The 23,523-nt window shown below is 39.1% G+C and overlaps 1 protein-coding gene across 1 annotated transcript in view; it reads right to left on the bottom strand.

Moving 5' to 3' along the window:
• LOC122073103 overlaps positions 1-19,761 on the bottom strand; it is a 28,737-nt gene extending 8,976 nt beyond the window's left edge. Inside the window, exons 1-16 of the mRNA XM_042637626.1 lie at positions 19,546-19,761; positions 19,189-19,411; positions 18,928-19,052; positions 18,525-18,641; positions 18,232-18,378; positions 17,469-18,121; positions 9,516-9,637; positions 9,343-9,434; positions 8,864-9,107; positions 8,686-8,752; positions 6,003-6,151; positions 5,808-5,878; positions 5,542-5,715; positions 5,294-5,365; positions 1,426-1,527; positions 1,263-1,352 (exon numbers count right to left, since the gene is read on the bottom strand). Coding sequence (XP_042493560.1) covers positions 1,263-1,352; positions 1,426-1,527; positions 5,294-5,365; positions 5,542-5,715; positions 5,808-5,878; positions 6,003-6,151; positions 8,686-8,752; positions 8,864-9,107; positions 9,343-9,434; positions 9,516-9,637; positions 17,469-18,121; positions 18,232-18,378; positions 18,525-18,641; positions 18,928-19,052; positions 19,189-19,411; positions 19,546-19,641 — 2,544 coding nt within the window. The 5' untranslated portion in view covers positions 19,642-19,761. The remainder of the gene's footprint in view (positions 1-1,262; positions 1,353-1,425; positions 1,528-5,293; positions 5,366-5,541; positions 5,716-5,807; positions 5,879-6,002; positions 6,152-8,685; positions 8,753-8,863; positions 9,108-9,342; positions 9,435-9,515; positions 9,638-17,468; positions 18,122-18,231; positions 18,379-18,524; positions 18,642-18,927; positions 19,053-19,188; positions 19,412-19,545) is intronic.
• Between the last annotated feature and the right edge of the window lie 3,762 nt (positions 19,762-23,523).

Below are 23,523 nucleotides of genomic sequence, written 5' to 3'. Positions count from 1 at the left end.
TTAACCTTTGATCTCTGTCGCATGCCCAACCCCTGCTGAATCCTTTTTGTTTGCTGCTACTTATCCCTTTGCTGAATTTCTGCATAAGAATATTATTGGTTCTTACTTATTAACTGCAAGTTAAGGGCTGGGCTAGTAACTGCTACTGCTAGGGAGCATGCACCCCATTGGCAATTTACTGCTACATGTTCCCACCCCCATATTGCTTAATTGGAATCTGTTAGGTTGATGCTAATGCTGCTACATGTTCCCACCCCCATATTGCTTAATTGGAATCTGTTAGGTTGATGCTAATGCTTAGGATTTTTATTGCTTATTGCTTCTGTAATTTCCTGGTTTTGAATTTGCACATAACTCATGTATGTTGTTGTTCTCCTTTACTTCCAACCCATTCCTGAGTTTTAACCTACGTTAGTGTGGGTAAACTAGTCAACTTGTACAGGGACTTTAATTCCTAGGATTCTCCCTACATCAGCTTCTAAGAATCACTCAAATCAACATGTGGAGAGAGAGAGAGAGAGAGAGAGAGAGATTAGGGCCTGATGTCAAATGTGGCAGTAAGTTATGAACATCTCCGAATTACAGCTTTGGTTCTCCAAATGGAAGGGGAATTCAGTTCTTTGCTCCAGGGTTTGATTCGTATTTGAAGGGACAATCTATGTCATGACTATCAAACCAAATCAACCCACGAGGGCTTGTTGGTATTCAAATAACAATATCAAATAATGAGAAAATATGGGTGGTGTAATAGAGACTTTGGAGAGATCAAATCTGAGAAATGAGTTGAGAAAAATTTAATCAGAAGGAAGAAAAGGTGCTTTTTCCCTTTTCTTGGTTTAATGAAGTAATTTTGATCAACAACATTCAAGTTAAAAAATACTACATGATCATACAGGAACCAGAGATAGCAATGGGGTGGGTTAAACTAGTCTTCCAGCCCAAACTATTCAGTATGGTTTGATCATTTTAGAGTTAGGGTGAGGAATTGTACTTGAGAAACCCTTGTCCCTTGGAACACCTTCCACCCTGGACACCAGGTAATCTTGAAGAACTGGTGAACCCCATCTATATGTTATGGTTTTGCAATATTTTAAACAGGTCAGTTATGATATTGGTGAAACCCACCCCAATGCAATACCTAACAGGAACTAGGATGCCAGAAGAAAAGAGGTGAGGGGAGGACCCTCTATATCTCGAACAATCTTAAGGAAGTTCAAATTATGAGAACAAAAAATAACGACACGGAGAAAGAAATTTCTTACAGTGCGAAGGTGATTCAAATTGCCCTTTGCTTTAAGAGTTTCAACATCTCGATCTAATTGATTTCTCCAGTCCGCAAGGAGGTTCTCATCCTGAATTAGATTAACCAGCCACCAAGTAAATCAAAGTAACAGTAAATGTAAACTAGGAATCCACATTACAAACCTGCGGCATGTGTATGGTGACTTTGTTTGGGAAAAGCTTTGTCAACAGTTTTGTTGTTTTGGGGACTTCTTTGCCTCTGTCATGCAGTCTCCCAAAACTATCCTGAGAAAACCAAATAAAATATCAGATATTCACAGGTGAAATATTTTCAGCTTAGTCGCTCTAAAGCTCAATACTTTCTTCATTATAGCAACAATAAAGGATAGGGCAGATTCTGTAATAATTTATGATAAAAAAGAAGAATAACTTAGTAACATATCAAAATCAAAATACAGAAAGCAAGAATAGATGAAACCAGTTTGGAACTTTATTGTGGGTGACTTGCCAAATACTGTGCTAGTTAAATAAAGATAACAGGTCAATTTTGTGACAAAACCATCCCGATGGAAAGGCAGAGGGCTTTGGTGTTCCCCAATTTTCATGTAAACAAGCTTTCCTATCTTGTGCATTTGTTTCACCTTTCTTACTTAAATGAACCATATTATTTTAGAAACATGTCAGATAAAAATGTCAAAAAAACTTTATTACATATCAAGGTGCTGGTTTGAAGTCTATGCGTCCTCCACTGACACATGCAAGCAGGCATAAGTCGTAAACTGACAATAGCCCTTCTCAAATCATGGGTTTGGTGTGGATGTCTAACATGCACAACGAGAAATACTTTACTGATTCCATGGTGTGGTTCAGAGTCTGGAACAGAAAAGAAAAGCACTAGGCTGGAACCCCACTACTAGAGCAGCATCAAAATCGAGGAAATTGAAGATTTAGATCTGGAATTAATGCAATTTCAGAAAACCAGATTAACCATGTATTTACCAAACATTACCAGAGAGCTGTATTTAAGAGAATAATTTCTATATTCCAGAAAACAAGAAGACCTGATGGTAAACTAGAAAAACGAAACAAGAGCTGTAACTTTCCAGAATATTACCCAAACTAGACAGGGGCTTTCACAATAGTATTGCACAGCCCTTGCGACTATCTTCAAACCTGAAAATATCAATTATTGGACTCTAGTTGATGTGATAGGTCTGCAACTGAATATTTCCAGAAAAACAGAGGAGGGACTTGCAATAAATGGAAGATTATTATGAGGTTGAAGACCAGAAATCAATAGATAATAATGACAGACCATTCAAAACAAGTCTGGGATGATACTAAACAACAAGAATTACGATATGATAGAAAATAGATGGGAGAAAAGTGGTCAGAAATCAGAGTATCCGCCCAGGTGTTGGAATCAGAAGATAGAGGGAATAGAAAGAAGAAGAATAGAAGAAATGAGGAGGTATCACACCTCCAATGAGAAATTTTAAAAATAAAACAACCAGAGGGAGGAGATATCAATCAAACCAGCCTAAGTAGAAGTAATCAGCAACCATGAAACTTAAAGATTTCCACTCATTCAATTGTGTAGCTACAACTAGTTATGGCAATAGAACTTTGAAGCCTGCCGAAAAACTACAGCGTGCAACGGTGCTCATAGATCCGCTTTGCTCCTTCCAAGTGCTTGCTGCTCATGGGGGTATTTTGACCTCCACTCATTTTTTTTTTTGGAGGGGGGTTCTATCAGAACCAATACTTTCTCATGGATTCTACTCACAAAGTGAAACTAAATAAAATATTTAGGACTCAAATTGAACTCAACTACTAATCTAACTCAAATACCAACTTACAACAGAAACTAGACCCTTCCAATACCTGTTGACAGCTTCTTCTAAAGACCACACTTCAAAATAAGGCAAGACTGGGCCTCACTCTCCATGGCTAGGGCTAAACTGGTCTTATTTGTCCAGCCAGGCTAGTGCAACTCCTTCATTCCAAAGATAAGAATATACAATCAGTAACTCCAAACCATCGTTTCCTTGACCAATCCCCGATCCTGACCTTTCCGATCCCAATAAATGGGTACGGTCCAAGGATTAAAACAGAATAAAAAATTTTGATTTTTATTAAAAGCAAGGATAAATCTGTCCGGTCCAATCCAGACTGATCCGGATTGGTATTGGCCTTGACCAATCCCAGGTTTTAGAACCTTGCTTCCAACCAAATTGACAATGAATTTTCATTTCCCTAAAGTAGTTTGCATTAATATTGCTCACAGCAGAAAAGACTGGTTAACCAAAACTGAAGTCCCTTAGAAATCGACAAGAAAAGAGAAAAGTGAAGCTAATTTCATAACCTTTTCACCCACATTCTTTTCTGGGAGTTCTATAGAACTTTTCTAGTTTACTCCATTTTCACTTTCAGATTACCATCCTGCATTTAGGCACTTGAACTTTGAGATGTAAAAATACATTCATGGAAATACTATCTCCTTAGTATTTAATATGCCACGAGGCTTGTATTCATGAAAGAGCATGGCAGCATTGCCATTTAGACCAAGAACCAGATGGATCTTCACTTGCACCAACTCCTTAACCAGTAAGTGCATAAATTTTCCAAGCCACATTCACAAAAATGAAATTGTCATCAATTTCATTCTGAAAGAGAGTTGCACATGGTCATGCCACCTTAAACAACTTTATCTCAATTTATCATATATTGAAGCTACCCCTAAATCACCTCTAATGTGTTCATCCTTTATTTTTATCTTTTCCGAATTTTCCACTCATCTATCTCAACATCCCCACCTCAGCTTCACGAAATTTAATTTATTTCAAATCTCTAATTTCGGTTAATTTGCTAATATGGCTGCTCTTGATACTCCTGCTCATTTATTCCCTCATAAAGCCCTATGATCAGTTCAAGACTTCAAGTCCTTGAATACAAGACACTGGGCTCAGGAATTTACTCACATTCAGCTATGTACCACAGAGGCACAATGGACACTGCCTTTATCATGCATACGAAGGATAGGAAATCAGGCAACCATTTGTTTCTGTATTTGCAATGGAAGCTTGGAACCATAAACCATTTCTGGATGGTGTGCTTAGAATGGATTAAGAACACTACTAAGGACATGAGAGATCCTGTGCTTTTGGCATCTTGCCTATCTAGTATGAGAGAAGATTGTGTTGATGAGTGTGTAACTGTGTATATAGTCTCTTTATGGTGCTCATTACAAAATCTTTTAGAAATTTAGTAAGGAGCAGGAGGTCCCAAAATGAAGTCCTAATACATGGCAAAGTAGTAAAGTACAAATAAATTCTAAAGGAAAACAACAGTCACCTAGGGAAACTTGGTGGTGGAATGATGAGGTTCAAGCTGCAATAAAGACTAAGAAATCTAGTTTTTAAGACATGACAAAGGACTAAGGGCAAAGAAATGTGAGGTTCTTTATCACAATTTGAGCACAAAGGAAGGAGAAAAAGCTATCTATAGAATAGCTAAAATGAAGGAAAGGAAGAGATAAGTCAAATGCATTAAAAGTGAAGATGATAAGTACTAATGATGGATGAGAAAATTAAAGAGGGATGGAAAAATTATCCTACAGCTTACCAAGGCCTTGATTGATAATAATTAGGCTCTCAATTTGTCATTTACAGGCGGAATTGATTTTTTACAACTGATGTTTTAGATCAAGATCACCACTTGATTACTATAATAGTAATAGTAACAGTATTATAACAACAGCAGCAGCAACAACAACAACAACAACAACAACAACAACAACAACAATAAAAACAATAACAACAACAATAACAATAATAATAACAGTAATAATAGTAATAGCTGCAGCAGCAGCAGCAGTAGTAGTACTAGTAGTATTCTTCCAATTTAAGCCAATGATGATTGTCCAGTATTTGCAACTACTTATAATATGGAAACATGGTGCCGGAAAAAAAAGTGCGCTTTGAAACTAATCATAACTATATACTGTCAAGACTAAAAGGTCCAAAAAAACTTTCACGCCAGACTTTGTTACCGGGAATGCAAAATCAAGCAGTGCAGTCTGATTGCTTCCAAATTTTGTGAAAAGGAGACCTCCAGGATGTGACTGCATGAGAAACAGCATACAGTTAAAGGAAAGAAAATTTCAATTAGCATTTACACAAACACACACATACATATACACGCACTCAAACACACAATAGATATTAAGAAGAAGAATTAAAGGAATAAAGGTCCACAAAAGCCAAAGCATCCAACCCATGGAAAACAAGCTGTCTTTACCTTCTCCTTACGATTATCAGTTTGGGAATGAGAGCCAATGATGACAACATTATCAGGAAGCTTTTCCAGTCGGCTCTTAAATGCTGAATATGATTCGGAATTTCCTATGATAGACTTCTCAACATCTTTCATAAACAAAATGAAAGGAGAATTTCTGCTCTCACTGGAAACAACCTGGTAAATTGTAAATAAATTTAGTAGTGAATCAATTTACATAGAAAAATGATAGAAGCTCCCCAACATGCATTGTTAGTTCAAGTAGCTACCTCAAACAATGTATTTATGAGTAACTTGTCCAAATCCTCCGCACCTGGGGTCTCTAGACGAAGATCATTGACTACAAAAGAAATAAGCTCTCAACTACACAGTTCACAATACTTGAGGCAACATATTTTGAAAAAGTTTGAAATTCACAAGCTTCCAAGCTAATGAAAAATATGAACACAGGACCAGGACATTACCATTGCAAAAAAATCCATGACTTCCCTCACATAAACCTCCAAGGTCAACACCTTCAGGAATAGGTTTATCAAACCTTACACCAATTTTGGACAACAAATTATCTTCAAAAGGCAAGAGAACTTTGCCACGATATCCATATGTGGGGCCCCTAAATACAATTACAAAAAGCTTAAAACATTAAGACAATATGAATAATTAAGGATTCATGATGAAGGAAAAAGGATAATGACCAAGAGATCAAGATAATCTGTGCAGGATTGAATCCATGATGTATAACAACAAATTCAGTTTTATCCCAACCTAATGGGGTCAACTACATGGATCCATGCAAAAGGAAAAATCACAATATCAACAAGTCAGGAAAATCTCAGCTAAATGGGGTCAGCTACATAGATCCTTGCCCTCCAAACGGCTCTATTTGAGGTCATACTTAGGACAAGAGCTAGACTATGCATGTCGTTCCTCACAACTTCCACTATGGTCATTTTAGGCCTGCCCCCAGATCTTTTAGCTCCTTCAACCTAAATTAGATCGCTCCTCCTTATTGAAGAATCCACAGGCCTCCGTTGAACATGGCGATAACACCTCAAACAACTTTCTCAGAGTTTATCATTGATCGGGGCAACTCCGAAATCAGCACTAATATGTTCACTCCTTACTTTATCCTCCCTAGTTTTACCGCACATCCAGCGTAACATCCTCATCTTTGTTACACATAGCTTATCTATATGACACTTCTTAACTGTGCAACATTCTACCGCACGCATCATAACTGGTTGTACAACAATCTTATAGAATTTTTCTTTAAGCTTTAAAGGAATATGTTAGTCACACAACACACGGTCGCACCTCTCCACTTCATACATCTCACTTTAATTCTCAGTAAAACATCATCCTCTATGTCACCCTTCTTTAATTATGGTTGACCCCAGATATACAAATGATTTCTGGATTTCTTTCTCCTCAATTTTCACCATAGCGTTATTAATCATAGTGTGACTAAAGTTGCACATCATATACTTCGTCTTCAATCTACTTATCTTAAAACGTCTTGTTTCTAAGGTTGAATCCATGATGTAAAAGGAAGAAAATACTTTAAAACATACTTTTATCAGCTACTTTGAGAAAGGTATGGCTAACATCAAGAGAGAGTGTATTGTGTCTGTGGGTATGTGGAGAGAGAGTGAGAGAGAGAGATCACTAAGCTATCTATGATACAGGAAATAGGAAACCTTCTTAGGAATATAATATCAAAATTGATTTATCCAAGACAGCAGATATTTTTATATATGCATCAAAGTATTATGCATTGAACATAACTTGTGTATAAACTGTGTGATGTAGATAAGTCACTTGGGCTTATTTTATTGCAAATAAGCCTTGGGTTGTGTTATGTATGTGTTGGGCCTTTGATCCCATGGGTTTTCTTTGAAATTGACCACTTTAATAGGCCTAAAATATGGGTAGAAGGTAGGAAAACGGGATTTTATCCATTAGTTTAATTAGTTGTTATTTAATTCAATAAAGGCCCATTAGGCCATTAGTTGGTTGTAAAGTCCTATATGGACTATTAGTTAGTCCTACTCCACATTGGAGTCATAAAGTCAAGTCCTAGTCCTATTTTGAATTCCTAGTTGTAGTAGGAGCGTCTAGTCCTATTGAAAAACTAGCTCCTAGTATTAGTATGATTGTAAACTTTCCCTCTATAAATAGAGAGGCATATGTACCATTATTGGACAGATTTGAATGAAAGAAAGTTTGCAACTAAATGCTTAAAGCAGCTGAGATAGCTGTGGGTGAGAAGCCCAGGCTGAGATAGCCACTTCCTTTATTCTCTTTCACCCTTCTCAACCCCCCATCCGTTTTATTCTTCTTTTTTTATTTTATTTGCTGTAACATTCAAGAGGTATAATTCAGATTCTGATAAGTCTCTAGAAATCAGAACCGATCAGCAATCCTAGTGGGAATAAGAGAGAGATCGATCTCCTCTCTTTCTCTCTTCTGTACTCTGTTCAACCAGGTCTTCAATCAGGGTATTCCACGCCTCATAAGGGTCCCACGATCCTTACCTAGTCACTGTTAGAAGCATTCAGTTGTTGTTCTTGAAGGTTCTTTTCAGTTTTCTCTCCTAGGTCAGAAAATCAAGAAAGCTTGTAACTTCACAACCAGCCGTCAGAATCCTCCCAACTTTGGGAGTTTTTGTACCCTCTCTAAGGACTATCTACACTCAAGAGTGCAACTCAATCGGACTCCGACAGCCCTGACCGCACCTCTCTCTCTCTCCAGCTCTATAACAGGTCTTTCTATCTCCTATCGGGTTAGATTTTGGGCTGGTTTTGCTCCTATATGGGTATTGTATCCTTGGGGATTTATTTGATGATATTATTTCTTTGTTTCCTGATCCTATTTGTATTGTTTGGGGTTTTAAACTGCGGAGTTAGTTACTTGTAATCAACTCCTGCATTACTGTGATTATGGCAGTTTTGAGAAGCAAATGATCCTAAAAAAATACATGAACCATCTGTGTACAAGTAAACTCACTCTTAAAATTGCTTTTTTTTTTTATTTAAATCACTTCTAACTCATATGATTGATTTAAAACAGCCATAAGAACATGAATTATCAGCTGAAATAAGACCTGTGGTACCAATGAAAATATATGTACATACATACACTTCATACCTTGAAGGAGCTGAAGCTGTTGGGTACAAACTACCAGAGACTACACCCACAAATCTCACTCGGTCACCTGAATATTCCATTGTCAGAATATATAGCTAAGGTCAAACCATGTAATAATAAAAGCTACGGAAACAAAAAGTGATAAAATTCTCCCCAAAAGAGCTTCAAAATGGCATACCCATCTTGAAAAGATGATTCTTAGACGTCCCAGAGGATGCAGGCACATTGATTGTCTCTAGTTTTGGTTGAGATTCCAAAGCACAAGAGGACACATCTGCAGGGCCTGAAGCATCTGACTCTCCACCAGAGGGAGTGGTGCTTTTAACTAAATCCATCTGACCTGGACGGGGCTTTGCACAGAGACAGGACTTTTCTGCTCGTAGTCCATCTTTCAGAAGCTCCACTTCCTTTGAAGATAGAACCTACAACCCATATATAATTGATAATTCTCTCACCAATTAACTGCTTTCCGACTAAATACAGTAATAACAATAGTAGCATTCTCTGACAACAATAATAATGACCAAAAAACAGAATAACTGCAAAATTTAGTACACAACAAATTAATGAGTTTAGAGAGCCCAAATTCTCGATAAAACTATGTGTGACAGAACTGTTTCACTATCATCGATTCAGATGAAGGGTTGTATATCTTACACCCAGAAGGGAGTGGCTATCAAATATAAGCAATTTAGCCCCAAAGTGATTAGCAAGTGCCTTTGACAACATCTCCTGGTATATCTCAGAACCTGCACAAATAAACAAACACAATTTTAGGAGGGAACCAAATGAATACAACCTTTGAGAACTTGAAGGTTTTCTCAACTCACCTGCAGGACCAGATAGCAGAATTCTTGGGCTTACAGTAGGAAGTTCAGAGGTATATTTTGCATATTCTTTTCGTTTCAAATGTATAAATACTGCACTAATCAGGACGTTGTTGGTGTTCTCACTGTCACAGAAGTTACACAACACTGATTACAGACATGTCATGAAGTATTAGCAATCATGCAAGATGTATGAATCTTATTGAATAGGCATCTTCAGCAGTACATTGATGTTGTTTTGGAGAGGAAATAGAGAATTCCCACGCATCAAGTACGTCAACACATAGCAGATCCACGCACTTGGTAAATATTACATAAAATCAGAGGTTGAAGATATCAATGTGCATAGAACAGCTTGGTGATATTGCTATTATTGTTAAGATGTACGAATCTTATTGAATAGGCATCTTCAGCAGTACATTGATGTTGTTTTGGAGTTCCCATGCATCAAGTACATCAACACATAGCAGATCCACACACACAGAGGACAGTAACTTATTCAAAAGCATAGAATAGAAAAATATGAGAAAAGGTGTTCTTAACAAAGGAAATGTGCATGAAAGTAGGAACTAGAGAAAATGGACAAACGAATATTTTTAGAAGGAAACCAATTGATTACAACCTTTGTTTCTGAAGATTTTTTTATTTAATCTATACCATATATAAGTATGAACTACCTTCCATTTGTCTCTGGAGTATTTTTAACGAACCAAAACACCCTTTCTAAATCTTAAAATTTATATCTATAAATATTTATGAATTACGAAACCAAGCATGTTCCCTATTCAAGCCTCAGAAGTATTCCCTCCCATCTGATCTCTATATTAAAATCTAAAAAATTTGCCAGCCCATAACACTTTCTGAAATCTGAAGAAACTACCTTTCAGAGGTTGCACACATCAACTAAATTACTAGGAATAGCTATTAAAGCTAAAAAAAAAAATGCTTTCATGGCCACCACTGACCTTGTTCTGAAATCTCTGCTTTCTAATAACAGGAATCCAAATAGTTTTGAAAACTTAGAGCATGCCTACAACTGACATAACACCTTAGGATCTTATCCTAACAAACATATGTGATGGTGCTGATTTTCAAGCTAGTCAGAGCAAGGTTCAAAAACTCGTTTCGGTCAATCCAAAACTACCGAAATTTCGCTGAAACAGTGTATTTTTTCCATGTTTTTAACTTGGACATTTGGGGGGCTAATGGCCGAAATTATTGAAATTAGCGAAATGTGAGAAATTTCAGCGAAACAGTGCTGATTCTGGGTTTCGCCTCCTGTTTTGTTTCAGACATTTCAATTAGCAAAATTTCGACGAGTTTTTGAACCATGGGTCAGAGACTAAGTCAAGAATAGAAAGAATAGAAGAGCTTCCGCTAGGGATGAGCTACTTCCGGGTTTTGATAAGGTGACACTTCGGTAGAGCTTCCGCTAGGGATGAGCTACTTCTAGAAAAGTCGGGTTGGTACTTCGGTAGAGCTTCCGCTAGGGATGAGCTACTTCCGGAAAAGTCGGGTCGAGATTTCAGCAGAGCTTCCACTAGGGTTGGCTACTGCAGGAAAAAGATTCTGGTGGCACCCCGGCAGAACTTTCGCTGGGAATGGCTATTTTTGAAAATATTCCAAGGGCACTCGGGCAGAGCTTCCGCTGTGAACGACTATTTTTGCCCAAAAATAGATTGACCTAAAAAATGGATTGAAGATCCCCAAAGCCCCGAAGAACACTTTGAAGATCTGAACAGAACTCCGGATCTTGACAAAGATCTCTTCGTAGACTCGAAGAACCTCAAGGGGGGAGGGATTTCTACTTTTGGTAAAAACCAAGAACACTCAAAGGAGGGAAGCTAAAAACATACTATTTTTGGCTAAAATGGATTGAACTAAAAACTTGGATTGAAGATCTTCAAAGTCCCAAAGAAACTCAACGAAGATCCGAACAAGATTTCGTATCTTGACGAAGATCCGAACAAACGAAGATCGCTCCTAAAACCCGAAGAAACTCAAAAGGGGAGGGGAGAAGGAGAGAGGGCAGAGCTTCTCTACAAGAATGCTCTTAAGGAGGCTTTGGTGTGTTTTTTCAAGGAGGGGTATTTATAGTTTTTTTCCAACCAATGAGGTGAGGGCACACATTTTTACCCAGAGGACAATAGAAGGGCACTCTCCCTATCGCCCAGTGGTATATTTCGAAGTTTGAAGAGATTCCTTCTTTACCCAAAAAGGTGAGAAGATATTTTCTTACAAACCAATGGGGTGAGGACACATTCTTTACCCAGAGGATTAATAGGAGGTAGCTCTCCCTATTGTCCAATGATATAATTCAAAGTGTGATGGGAAGTGAAGATATTTTTTTTGCTTTTGAAAGTGAAGATATTTTCTTGTAAACAGAATATTTTCACAAAAACTGGGATTTTAACAGAAAATTGAACTATCGAGGGAATTTCTGAAAAAAATACGAAAGTGTCGGAAAATCATTGGAAGTACCGGGAATGACTTTCGGAATGTAGGGAAAGATATTTTTTGAAAACTAGGATTTTAGCAGAAAACCCGACTATCGGGAATATTTCCTGGAAAAATACAGAAATGTCAAAAAATCTACGGAAGTGCTTGAAAAAGTCTGCAGGAGTGCCGGAAAGGATCTTTCTCCAAAAACGGGATTCTAACAGAAAACCCGATTGCCGGTGGGATTTTCTGGGAAAACACGGGAGTGCCAGGAAAATATATTTGTCCAAAAATCCATTTTTTGGGAAAAAACCAGGGGAAAAATCTGGGCACCGAGCAGGTCTGTCCAGGGCTGCACATCCCTAAAGGGCACTGCACAATCGAGCAGGTTTGTCTAGGGCTACACAGCCCTAAAAGGGCACTACACAGAGCCCAGACCGGGTCGGTCAATGCCGGATTGGGCTGATCAAGTTTGATCGAGGTTGGTCGGGTTGCATGCGTCGGTGTTGCACGTGTGCGTGCATCGGTGGTGCCCGAGTGTGTGCATGGATGGGCGGGGTTAAGGGTTGTGTGCATGGGTGATGCCCATGTGTGTGCATGAGAATGTACACACATGGGCGGGGTTATGTGGGTATGTGCACGGGGTTGTGCACGCACGTGCGGGGCCACTTCTGGGAATGATTACTAGAGATTCGTAAGTCTCATTTTGACGCACCATATATCGTTGGAATCGTATTTTCAAGTACTATCTATTCGTACGGTCACTTTCGACCGGATTCCTTCGTATATAAAAAGTCAATTGGATCCTCTTTCTTCCCGCATTGGGTTTTTAGGGTTTTCGGGTGAGTTGGGGGCTGTCAGGGTGAGACTACCATAGTCAATTGCATCTCGTCAACTGGAAGTGAAGATTCGCGTCCATCATCCAAGTATCGTCATTACTGGGGGAGGGTGACAAAATTGGGTGTCTACAGTATATTTAGATGTGTGGGCCAAAGATCGTCATTGTTTCTTCCCGCATTGGGTTTTTAGGGTTTTCAGGTGAGTTGGGGGCTGTCAAGGTGAGACTACCATAGTCAATTGCATCTCGTCAACTGGAAGTGAAGATTCGCGTCTATCATCCAAGTATCGTCATTGCTGGGGGAGGGTGACAAAATTGGGTGTCTACAATATATTTAGATGTGTGGGCCAAAGATTGTCATTGTTTATTAAGCATGTTAGAGTTAGGACCTACTAGATTACTTGGCAAACTCCCTTACCTTAGTTTCTCCTCTATCTTCGTCCATACTCTAATGTTCTCTCTCACATATGTGGTGAACTCTATTCCAGCTTTGTAATTTTTCTATCTAACAAGGATTTAAAACATGGATTAGTTACCTGTATGAAAGAAAAATTAATTCTACTTATAAAGAAAAGTAATGCGACTCAATCAAGGAGAAAGAAGAAAGGCTTAAAAGATAGGAGTGAAGTTGTGGAAATGATTGTGCTCCTGAAACCCAAAACTGCTAACCTCTGCTAGGGAACATAGACATAAACTGTCAATTTAAAAGATAGGAGTGAAGTTGTGGAAATGATTGTGCTCCTGAAACCCAAAACTACTAACCTTTGCTAGGGAACATAGAAATAAACTGTCAATTCTAGATGGAAGGAATGGAGATCAAACTAGCAAGAAGAATAAGGGAGAACTAGGTAAATGTGATCTGTTCTCTTTAAATACAGAAATAGAGGTTGAGGATGGATCCATAAAGGTCTGTTATGGACTTTGGAGGAGTGAATACAATATATATATTTTTTCTTGCTTCATTGGGGGAGCAAAGACCACAATGGCTTCTGTTTGAGCCCCTAATGCTATTTGTTTTGCACTAAATTCAACTGGCTTTGCTGCCGCTCTTGAGTTGAGATGATAGCTCCTCCTCTCTCTCTCTCTCTCATTAATGTTTAAAATTCATATCATTCGTTTTCATATTTTTTTCATTCTTGAAATATTCGATTATATTTTTTTATCGTACCATTCACATTACAGTACCAATGAAGTTAAGTTTTTTTTTCCGTTTCCAAAATGTTCGACCATATTTTTTACAATCGTTTATATTCTGAACCATTTTAAACACACGGTATCAAACAAGGTTTTTTTTTTTGGGGGGGGGGTGGTTTGGAGTAACTATACTTACAAGTTCCAACCAACACACATTCTCTCTGAAATTACTACCTTATAATATCTTAGGGTTGTCTGCAATTAGGTTTTGGTTGAGGAAAACGCAACTAGTGCACGTGTATTTGGCAGGTCTCTGAAGTAAACTTTGTGTATTGTCATTTTCCTCAGGAATAGCTCATTGGAAGAGGACCCTGATCCAACAATCATCATACAAAGTGTGCCGGACTCCATCCGCAGATTACCACAATCATTATCTCCCAAAATAGGAAGTTGGAATTCAAGACCATCTTCCCCCGAGCCGGGAGAATCCACGAGAAAAGTCGGTATCAATCAGGGGCTCACCCCTCTTGACCCGAAACATGGGTCAAATTTAGGTATAATCTCTCTCCACATTTAAACATAATGTAGATATCTAATTAGCCTTGTTTTAGTGTACATAATAGTTGTTTTTATTTAATGTACATATGCTTGATAATTTAGCCATGCATGCGGATTAGGAATAATTGTGGAAAATGTTCGTTCTTAAGCATCTAGTAGAAAGACCGGTTGAACCGGGTAGGTTGGATGCCTAACACCTTCCCAATTTTACAACCTGACTCTTACCCTAAATCTCTGGATCAAACCAACTTCCAGGCCCTTTTCTCAAGAATTGGGCCGACTCTCGGATCCTATGCCCACAATCATAGGTGGCGACTCCACACCTTTTGTGTATAATCCCAATCCCCCGTATTGGACTATCATCAAACCCCGTCTTTATGACGAACCCGGTACACCTGCGAAATAGGCCTCCAAGTATTTCCGAGCAGCGATACGGCGGCGCGGGGCCCGCAGAACTACACACAACACTTTCCTTATCCACCTCAAAGGATATCAAGAGAGAGGAGAGAAGGCCCGAATCCGACGGAGACATCTTCCCCTAAACGAGGGATGAGAGATCCGGATCCGAGGCCCGCTACCCTCACATATACACTTCTTTTTTTGGTCAATCATGTATTACCAAGTTGATTTAGTCTTTAAGAATAAAGAAGTTAACTAAAACATACTTAATCTCTAAGTTGTTTCCTGGTGTTTCTTTAAAGAACATAAAGAAAGGATGAAATATGAAAGGAGCAGTGGGAGAAAGAAAGAATTAAAAAAAAAAAAGGTGACGGGAAAAATTGATGCGACCAAAGGTTCGGAAACTCAAAAGTTGAGGTCACTCCCAAGGTAGAATAAGTCAGCTACCTAAGGCAATAGCAAATTTCTAATTAAATTCAGATTAGGAACCCAATTTTAAGGTGCAATGGAAAATATATAAATAATGTAGAGTGCAACTTCTTTTTGGAAGATAAAACAGAATTGGGACTAAGCTGGAAGCAATTGTTAGGCAGAGGGTGTTTCTCGAAGTTAAAGGGAGGATAAAATGAAACCAACCATACAAATAGGGGCCTGTTCTGTAATTTTGATGAACAGTGTCATCTTCAACATATGATAGAGAACAAAAAACCAACAGCAGGGAGGTCTGGGTTCAAATGATGGTTCTCCCTCATACAAGATCGATTAGATCTGAAATTTCAGGGGAGGATTTCTAACCCACTGACCCACTCATAAAACCAACCAAACAAGACCCAAATCTACCTGATAACTAATCTTTGAAATAAGGTCTGGCAGTAAGAACAAGTTCAGGTCCGGTCGTGGACCTGGTTCTTAAGGTAGGAGCAACTGTTAGACTTGATTATCTGGTGATAACTTGCACTACTGTAACAATCAAGCCCCAAATATGAGGCAGAACAGATGAGAGGTGAGGGAGGTTGAACCCACTTTATGTGGCTGTAACTATTGCTAGTCGCAGGAACAGGAGCAGAAAATAAAAGGAGAAGAATAATGGAGAGAGAAGGAAAGAATAACAAACAAGGAGGAAGAGGAAGGGTATATCGTACCTGCGAGAAAAGGGAAAGAGAGAACCATCAGCCGACAGGCTGCATTATCAGGCACACAGGCTTGCATAAACAAAACCCAATTCCAATCCACTCTATCCTTCCATCATAGTACAAGCATATATATGAAAGAAAATAAACAAACGCAAGCAAATCTCCTATGTAGCTACCCAGCCTTCTAAAATAAAAGATTACATAAAAAAAATCTCTACCAAAAGAGAATGCAACTACAAAGATATTCCCAAGTAGCTAATTAACCCTTACCAACCCTTCTTGGACCAAAAAGGCGGGTTGGGCCAGTTGCGTCTCTGATGCAGTTGCATTATACATTAATCCCATATGGAGGTCCACATAAGGTGCTGGTGGCAGTCCAATGGGCTGAAATTGACCATTGGGTAGTTATATTATAGGTTGTGCTTTTTATTTTCTTGGGTTTCATTGTAATGGGCCTAATTTATAAGCCCATTGAATGGAGATAAAGTTAGTACATGGGAATAGTAATTAAGTTGAGTGTTTGCATTAAATTAGAATATAGCTAGATTGAATTTTGTTTTGAATTTATTTACTTTATTGAGTATGTTAGTGACTAGAAGTCCTTTTATGAGATAAGTTAGGATTTAGAAACACTTTATATATGTAATACACCCTCTCATCAATTGGAGATTATTGGAGTAAAGAACCTTATGGTCTAGGAGATGCCTGACTCATATATCAATCTTCAAGGAGGTTTGGATTGAAAGACCAGTTAAGGACAGTAGTTCTGGTGCTTTCACAATTCAGGTACTTCCACTCTTAAGCGCAACCCAAGTTTGATGCTTACCATAAGTTGGGTTCCTCATCTTACACCATGACAGAAATCTGGGTTAAAAGTGATCCCTTCTGAGCCACGTTCATTGGACGGACTGCATCTAGTCAATCTGATTACAGGAGGCCATATATTTCCAAATACATGGCATCTCTCAAGATTCTACTAAAACTACTCTAATATCAGTAATGGACTGAAATCATCATGAGATGTGGGATTTCATAATGATAATACCAATGGATACAATAGATCTGGTGTGCAGATGGAAAATACAGGGGCTGAATCTTTATGATTGAAAATTTGAGCCTTCATTCAAACAACTACATTTGAAAAGCACTGTGTAACAAGGACATAGGTGTGCTACAATCAACGGTGGGTGCGAAGAACCTGGAACAGTATCCTACCACAACAAGATGATACGAGCCAATTCAAACTTGACTGAATATATCCGCCCTTAACCGGTCCCAGTAGTTAAGACCCAAATCACCTAAGCCATATAATGATCTGATATGCAGATGGAGAACTGAGGGCTGAATATTTGATGGTAGAAAACTTGATCATTCAATCTCAGAGCTAATTGTTGGTGCAAAGTGGGACAAAATAAAGGGATAGCAAAGAGAAACAATCCAGCATAAGATTCATACCTCAAATAGTAGGGGAAACTATCAAATGAAACTTGTAATTCTTTTCCATCAAGAATAGCAGCCTGAATATCTTCTTTGAATGCTGCACATTTGGAAGAAACACCTGACGTTGATGTTTGCTGTGAATCCCTTGCCCATTCCTTTCTTTCTTCCAATACCTGTTTAAAGATATTCTTGCTCAATTCCAGGTCACAACTACTTGATCCAGCCAACATCCGCAAGAAAGGCCTTAATGAATCATTCACGCCTGGAAGTTTTACAACATCCAACTCTACACCAGACTCTTGATTGTTGTCCACGTGGAGGCTTTGACTGGTAGTTCCAACCTCAACGGTTTTATCTGCACTTGGATCCGAATTACCTTTCCTCTCTGGGCCATGGAGGTCCATTTCTGGCCCATCTTGAGCAAGTGAACAAACAGGAATTTCAGTACCTTGTTGGCTTTCACTAGCAATTTTTGCTGGAGGAGACAAAAGTGATAAATCTTGTCTAAGATTCGATAGAGATGCCAATATAGAGGCTCCAGCCACAGCTGAAGGATCTCCAGACTTTCTTTCAAGGTGCACCCCTTTACCCACATTGCTTGGAGCCTCTGCAACCCCAACCACTGAAGGGACCTTAACTGCAGCCTCAGGTGTGAGTTGCAGGAAAACCTATGTTGGGAAATATTAAGGAAACCATCCAAGGGAAAGAACAACGGAAATGAAAAGAGAACTTATTAAAGAAATAATTCTTACTAAAGACAGTCAAACGGGAAGGATACATAAGCATGGTTCCCTGCTAAACCGAATATCACTTCATCACCGGAGATAAGAACACTGCTGGTGTTCTTCTTGACAACCTTCCCATTTATTTGCACAGACCCCTTGCTCCCTGTGCTTTCGAGAACGGCAACCACATTGCCCTCATGCTGACCATGTCGACAAATAATGAGTACTCATACTGCATGTCAACATTGAACCAAACGCACCCACATAGACCACTCTGAGATCTATCTCCCACCCAAGAAAGGATGGCAACCTCAAATGCAAAATAAGCTTAACGTACAAATAATACCTGTGTATGCTTGATCCTGCATAGAATGCCACTAATGTTTAGATCCTTTAAAGGGAAGTTGCAGTTTCTGCTCGAACCGATAGTGAACAGATTTGTATCAATGGGAATATGTTGATTCTGCAGCACACAAAGGATTAGCTCCGCAGAGAAAGGAAGGGCACTGAAAGAATAAGTACCAACTAAAAAAAAAACGAAAATGCAGCTGAATCAGTTAGTCGAACCAAACCCAAACAGAGAGGGATGATTTTAAATTCCGAAAAAATACAGCAAATCTTTATTGAACCAAATAACTTTTTCTGTGGGAGGCAAGGGGGGGGGGGGAGACACAGCAAAGCTCCCAACACAGAACTCGGCAGATTTAGTAATAAAGAAGACGACTAAGTATGTGATATGAGCTAGATACCTCAGTGTACTGTGACAGAAGCTTGCACCAAGGAGTGGAAGTGTCGGAATTCGTATGTTGCTTTTGGAAAGAACTCCATGAAGAGAACGAACTCCTTTCTTTGTCCACCAAAACAGGTGAAGAAGCTTCAAAAAACAAGACCAAAAGTCGCTCAAGGAATCCAAATTCACAACTCGCGAAAACCCCATAACGCCTAAAAACCATTCACTGTATCATGCAAAGAAGTATTCCCAGCAAAAGAACAAAAAAAGAAAATCTCACCATCTGCGATCGGCGATGATACAGGAACTGCCGGAGCGGTCCCGTCATCCCCTTTCTCCCCCTTCTCAGAATCTACAGCGTCACCGGCACCACTTCCAGAGATCGGAGGGTCTATTGGAAGGCAATCTACAGGGTCTAACGCTGGAGACGAGCACAATTCCTTCGAATTATCCGAAGATCCCGAAGTCTGCGATGATTTCTCAGCTGCCGCAACTGTTTCAACCTGAACATTCCAAGAAATCACAGGTAAAAAGCAAAAACATAACTCGCCAGATTCGAAACTTCACGGCTTCTTGAACACTAAAACGAAAAGAAAAATGAAAAGTTCTGTCGGTTCTGTATTCCGTTTTCGAAGACCTTTTGTCGCTTGGGGGACAAGGGTTTGTCATCTGAAGACGAAGATCTCTTGCTAGTATTAGTCGATAGCGATCCGCTACGCCTCGTCGAAACCATGACTGATTAGTCTTTACCTCCCCTTTCCTTCTCTTCCTTTTTTCTTCTCCGCCGATCCGATTATTTTCTTTCGTTCCACGAAGAGAAGACTGGACAGACAGACAGAGAGAGAGAAAGGGACACTGAAGGGATATATATATATATATATATATAAGCAATACGTTTCTTTTTTTCTTTTCCTTTCTTTCTTTCTTTCTTTCTTTCTTTCTTTCTTTTGTTTCCATTTCAAATGTAGGCCCTTAAATGTAATTATAATTTCTGCCCTTTTTTTTATATTATTATTTATTATTACTTTCTTCGCGTGGTTGGTGTGTTTATATTTCTAGTTAAGCTCAACCCTGTGTAGCAAATTTTAATCCCCATCAGACCTGTTACCATATGGGCATGGGCTGTCCGTATATTTTTCCTTCCGGACAGGGAACCCATAAATTGAGGTTTCTATGCAACCGCTTCAACCGGTTTGGTTTTGATTTTTATTTCGTTTATAAATAGTTTTGATAATTCGTTTTGAATTCAATTTTAAATGAAAATAAAATTTTTTTATATAAAATAAAAATAACTTGTTGAAACAAATAAAGTTGAGAGGGTAATTACAATCTCATGTTGATACATTCTCACAATGTCAAATCTAGATACATTTCAACCCTTTTTATATAACTCGGAAGTAAACCCATAGTGTTTATGGTTGAAAATAAATAAATAAATACTCAGCTCAACAAAAACACGTGGTTGTTGAGTTTCGAATGGTTGAAATTCAATTTGGTTGGGTGCATGGGATATAATTTATTTGGCTTGGTTTTGCTCAAGTCAATGGTTTTATTCTAACATCAAAACCCAATTGAAAAAGTAGGTTTCCTTTTTTTTTGGGTAATTTACAGCGCCACCCCCTGGAGAATGCCAGTATTATAGGAACACCCCCTCTCTTTCACCAAATTAGACTCAGACCCCCTACCGTCAGTCACCGTTAAGAAAGAATTTGAAATGACATTTTTACCCTTTTAACTAAAACAAATAAACAATCATATTTTACTTTACCTCTCACTGCAACAGCAGATACCACTGGCGGTTCAACTTCTTCTCCGGTCACTGGCGGTTCCAGCTTCTTCTCCGGTCACTGGCGGTTCCAGCTTCTCTCTCTCTCGGCTGACTTGGGTTCTCTAAATAAAAAAACCCAAATGCTTAGTCATGGATTTTCAATCTTTACAGAAAAAATTTCCTCCAGATCGGAAATGGAAAAGGATCGAGTGATCACCGCTGCGACTTCTTTGGATTCGAAACTAACCTAGTCTCATCAACCTCTGCCACCACAGCGGCTGCCATCTTCCAAATGGAACTGGAACGGTCGAGGCTCTTCCTTCGCGACGAGGAGTAATCGGAGTAATAGTCCCGAGTCTGCGCCGATCCACCAGGGGTGGTGTCATCCTCATTAGCGATGGAACTTTTGGGCTGCTCCTCCACAGGGATCAGATTATCATACCTTCGAACAGGGGCGGCGCCAAGGGCATCTTCTACCACTGGAAGCATAGTAGGAAGCCACGAGAGGGTCCCGTTGCTGATGAGATAACCCCAGATCGGCAAATCATCTTAGTACATCTGGAAGTAGTAGTCCTTGGTGATTGCATTTCGGAACTGAGCTACCTTTTCCTTAGCGTTTTTTTTGCAAACAACATCCGAGTCTGTGTCACCTAGGAACTAAAGCTTGTAGGGAGCACTGACTAAACGATCCCTGTTCAAGACTTCACCAAGACCTTCTTTCTTCTTGGTCACATGAGCTGCAATTGAAATCTAATCAATAACGAATTTCCATATCGTCATTCAAAAATCCAAAAAAGCTAACACGTGAGTTACAAGAAACTCACCTGGTGAACAGAATGGAAGATCAAAATATCGAATTCGCAGTAAACATGGGATCCTACCGCCGCCGCCGTGATCGTTGATGCAGCTGCCACCTCCGGTGCTCGATCTGGGAGAAAGGTACAGTAACCATCGATTTGAGGATAGGACTTATTAGATAGGCATTTTAGGTACTTCACATTTAGTAAGGGCATTTTGGTATTTAATATAAAAAACAGTAGCTGACATCAGCATATAAAATATATTCTTTAACGGAGACTGACGGTAGGGGGTCTGAGTCTAATTTGGTGAAAGAGAGGGGGTGTTCCTATAATATTGGCGTTCTCCAGGGGGTGGCGCTGTAAATTACCCATTAATTAATCGGTCTAGGACTCTAGGTCCTATGGGCCAATTGCCCGAGATCGAACACGAACCCTATACCGAAATCGAAAATGATTGGGTTTCCGTCTTGGTAGTAGGGCAAATTAAATAATCGGTCCATTCCAATCTAAGGCCCAAATAAGGTGGTGCCTATGGCCATCCCAATAAAAAATGATTGGCCCCCAATTGACACACCTACTCAACCCCAATAGGCTAAGTGATTGACAGGTGTGTGGGCCAACCAAGTTGACGCATGAGATAATAAATAACTTATTAAAAATATAAATACAAAGAAATAGTGGCAATAGCTCCCATGGTTTAGGTACAAACTTAATGTCCAAGAAAATAGTTTATGTACAAAATTAAAAGCTCCCATGACCATGTTTTCATATATCCACTTATTCATTTAGTTAAAGATCGGCAATCAGTTCAAAGGGTAAAAGTTGTGGCTCTCAATTCTTCTGTATTTTGAAGTCCTTGAAACATTTTCCTAGTTTCAGGCTCTCAAGCACTCCTTGGCCCTTGCATTATCAAAGTTCATAAAAATAGTTATAAAAGTTTTACCATGTGCGATAATTAGAGATGTCCAAAAAGTATGATCAACCCGAACTAGTCCTAGCTTGTCCTGAGCCCAAACATGGCTTGGGCTGAGATTTCAGCCCATAGGGTGGGTTAGGGTTGAGATTTTCTAGCTCAAAGCAAGGTTGGGTTGGGCTGGGCCTGGGTTGAGGTCTCAACCCAACCCAACCATGTTTATGAAGTATATAATCATATAAATATGCTAATAATTATCAACCGAAACTTATAGAAAAAGGTCTTTCGTTTTCCACAATCTATACATATACTGAAATTTTGGTCTTTGGCCTTTGCAATGCATAACCAATAGTATTGGGTTGGACTAGATTGGGTTAAACTCAGCCCAATCAAGGTTCATCAGGGATGGGTTGGGTTGGATTAAACTCGACACGGTTGGGCTTGGGCTAAGAAATCCTAACCCGACCTAGGGTTGGGCTGGGCTGGGCTTGGGTTGAGTTAAGAGACCTTAAGGTTGGCTGGGTTTTTTACATTGACACCCCTAGTGACAGCCAAAGTCTATCCTGCTTAACATGTTTCTTTAATAAAGCTTTATTACTACCAAAGGAAATCTAAATTGTTTTCTATATATTGATATGCTTGTGCGTTTTGTGCAGTAGAGAAAGAAACTAATTAGCAACTTTTATTACCATGTCCATCCAACTTTTCGAGGGGTTCATTCAAGATTTACTCCAACAATTGCTCAACCAAAAAACAAAAAAAAAGCGTGCTTTGATTTCTACTCATCAGGATAGGAGCAAGCAAAAGAGAGATTTTAGTTATTTGTGGATCACTCGGATAAATGCAATAATTCATGAAAAATTGTATTCCATAGTTATAGTCTATAAAAATAAATTAAAAAAAAAAAAAAAAAAAAAAAAAAAAAAAAACCCTTTTTTAGAAGCTCCTTGTCAAAATCCTTTACTAAAATCCTTCTATCCTTCTATTTTCTCTTCCCCNGGGGGGGTGGTGGGGTGGGGTGTGGGGGAGAGGTGGGAACAAAATGAAGGGAGAGGCCAGCATTTTGAAGGATGGGAGGGAGAGGAGGAGGAGGAGGGCAAAGGTTTAGGAGTGGAGAAGGGGGAAAGGGTGGGG

Source organism: Macadamia integrifolia, chromosome 3 (genome assembly GCF_013358625.1).
Source record: "Macadamia integrifolia cultivar HAES 741 chromosome 3, SCU_Mint_v3, whole genome shotgun sequence".
NCBI classification, from domain to species: Eukaryota; Viridiplantae; Streptophyta; class Magnoliopsida; order Proteales; family Proteaceae; genus Macadamia; species Macadamia integrifolia.
Note: the sequence above shows the minus strand (reverse complement) of the source record. Positions and strands in the feature narration are given on the sequence as shown.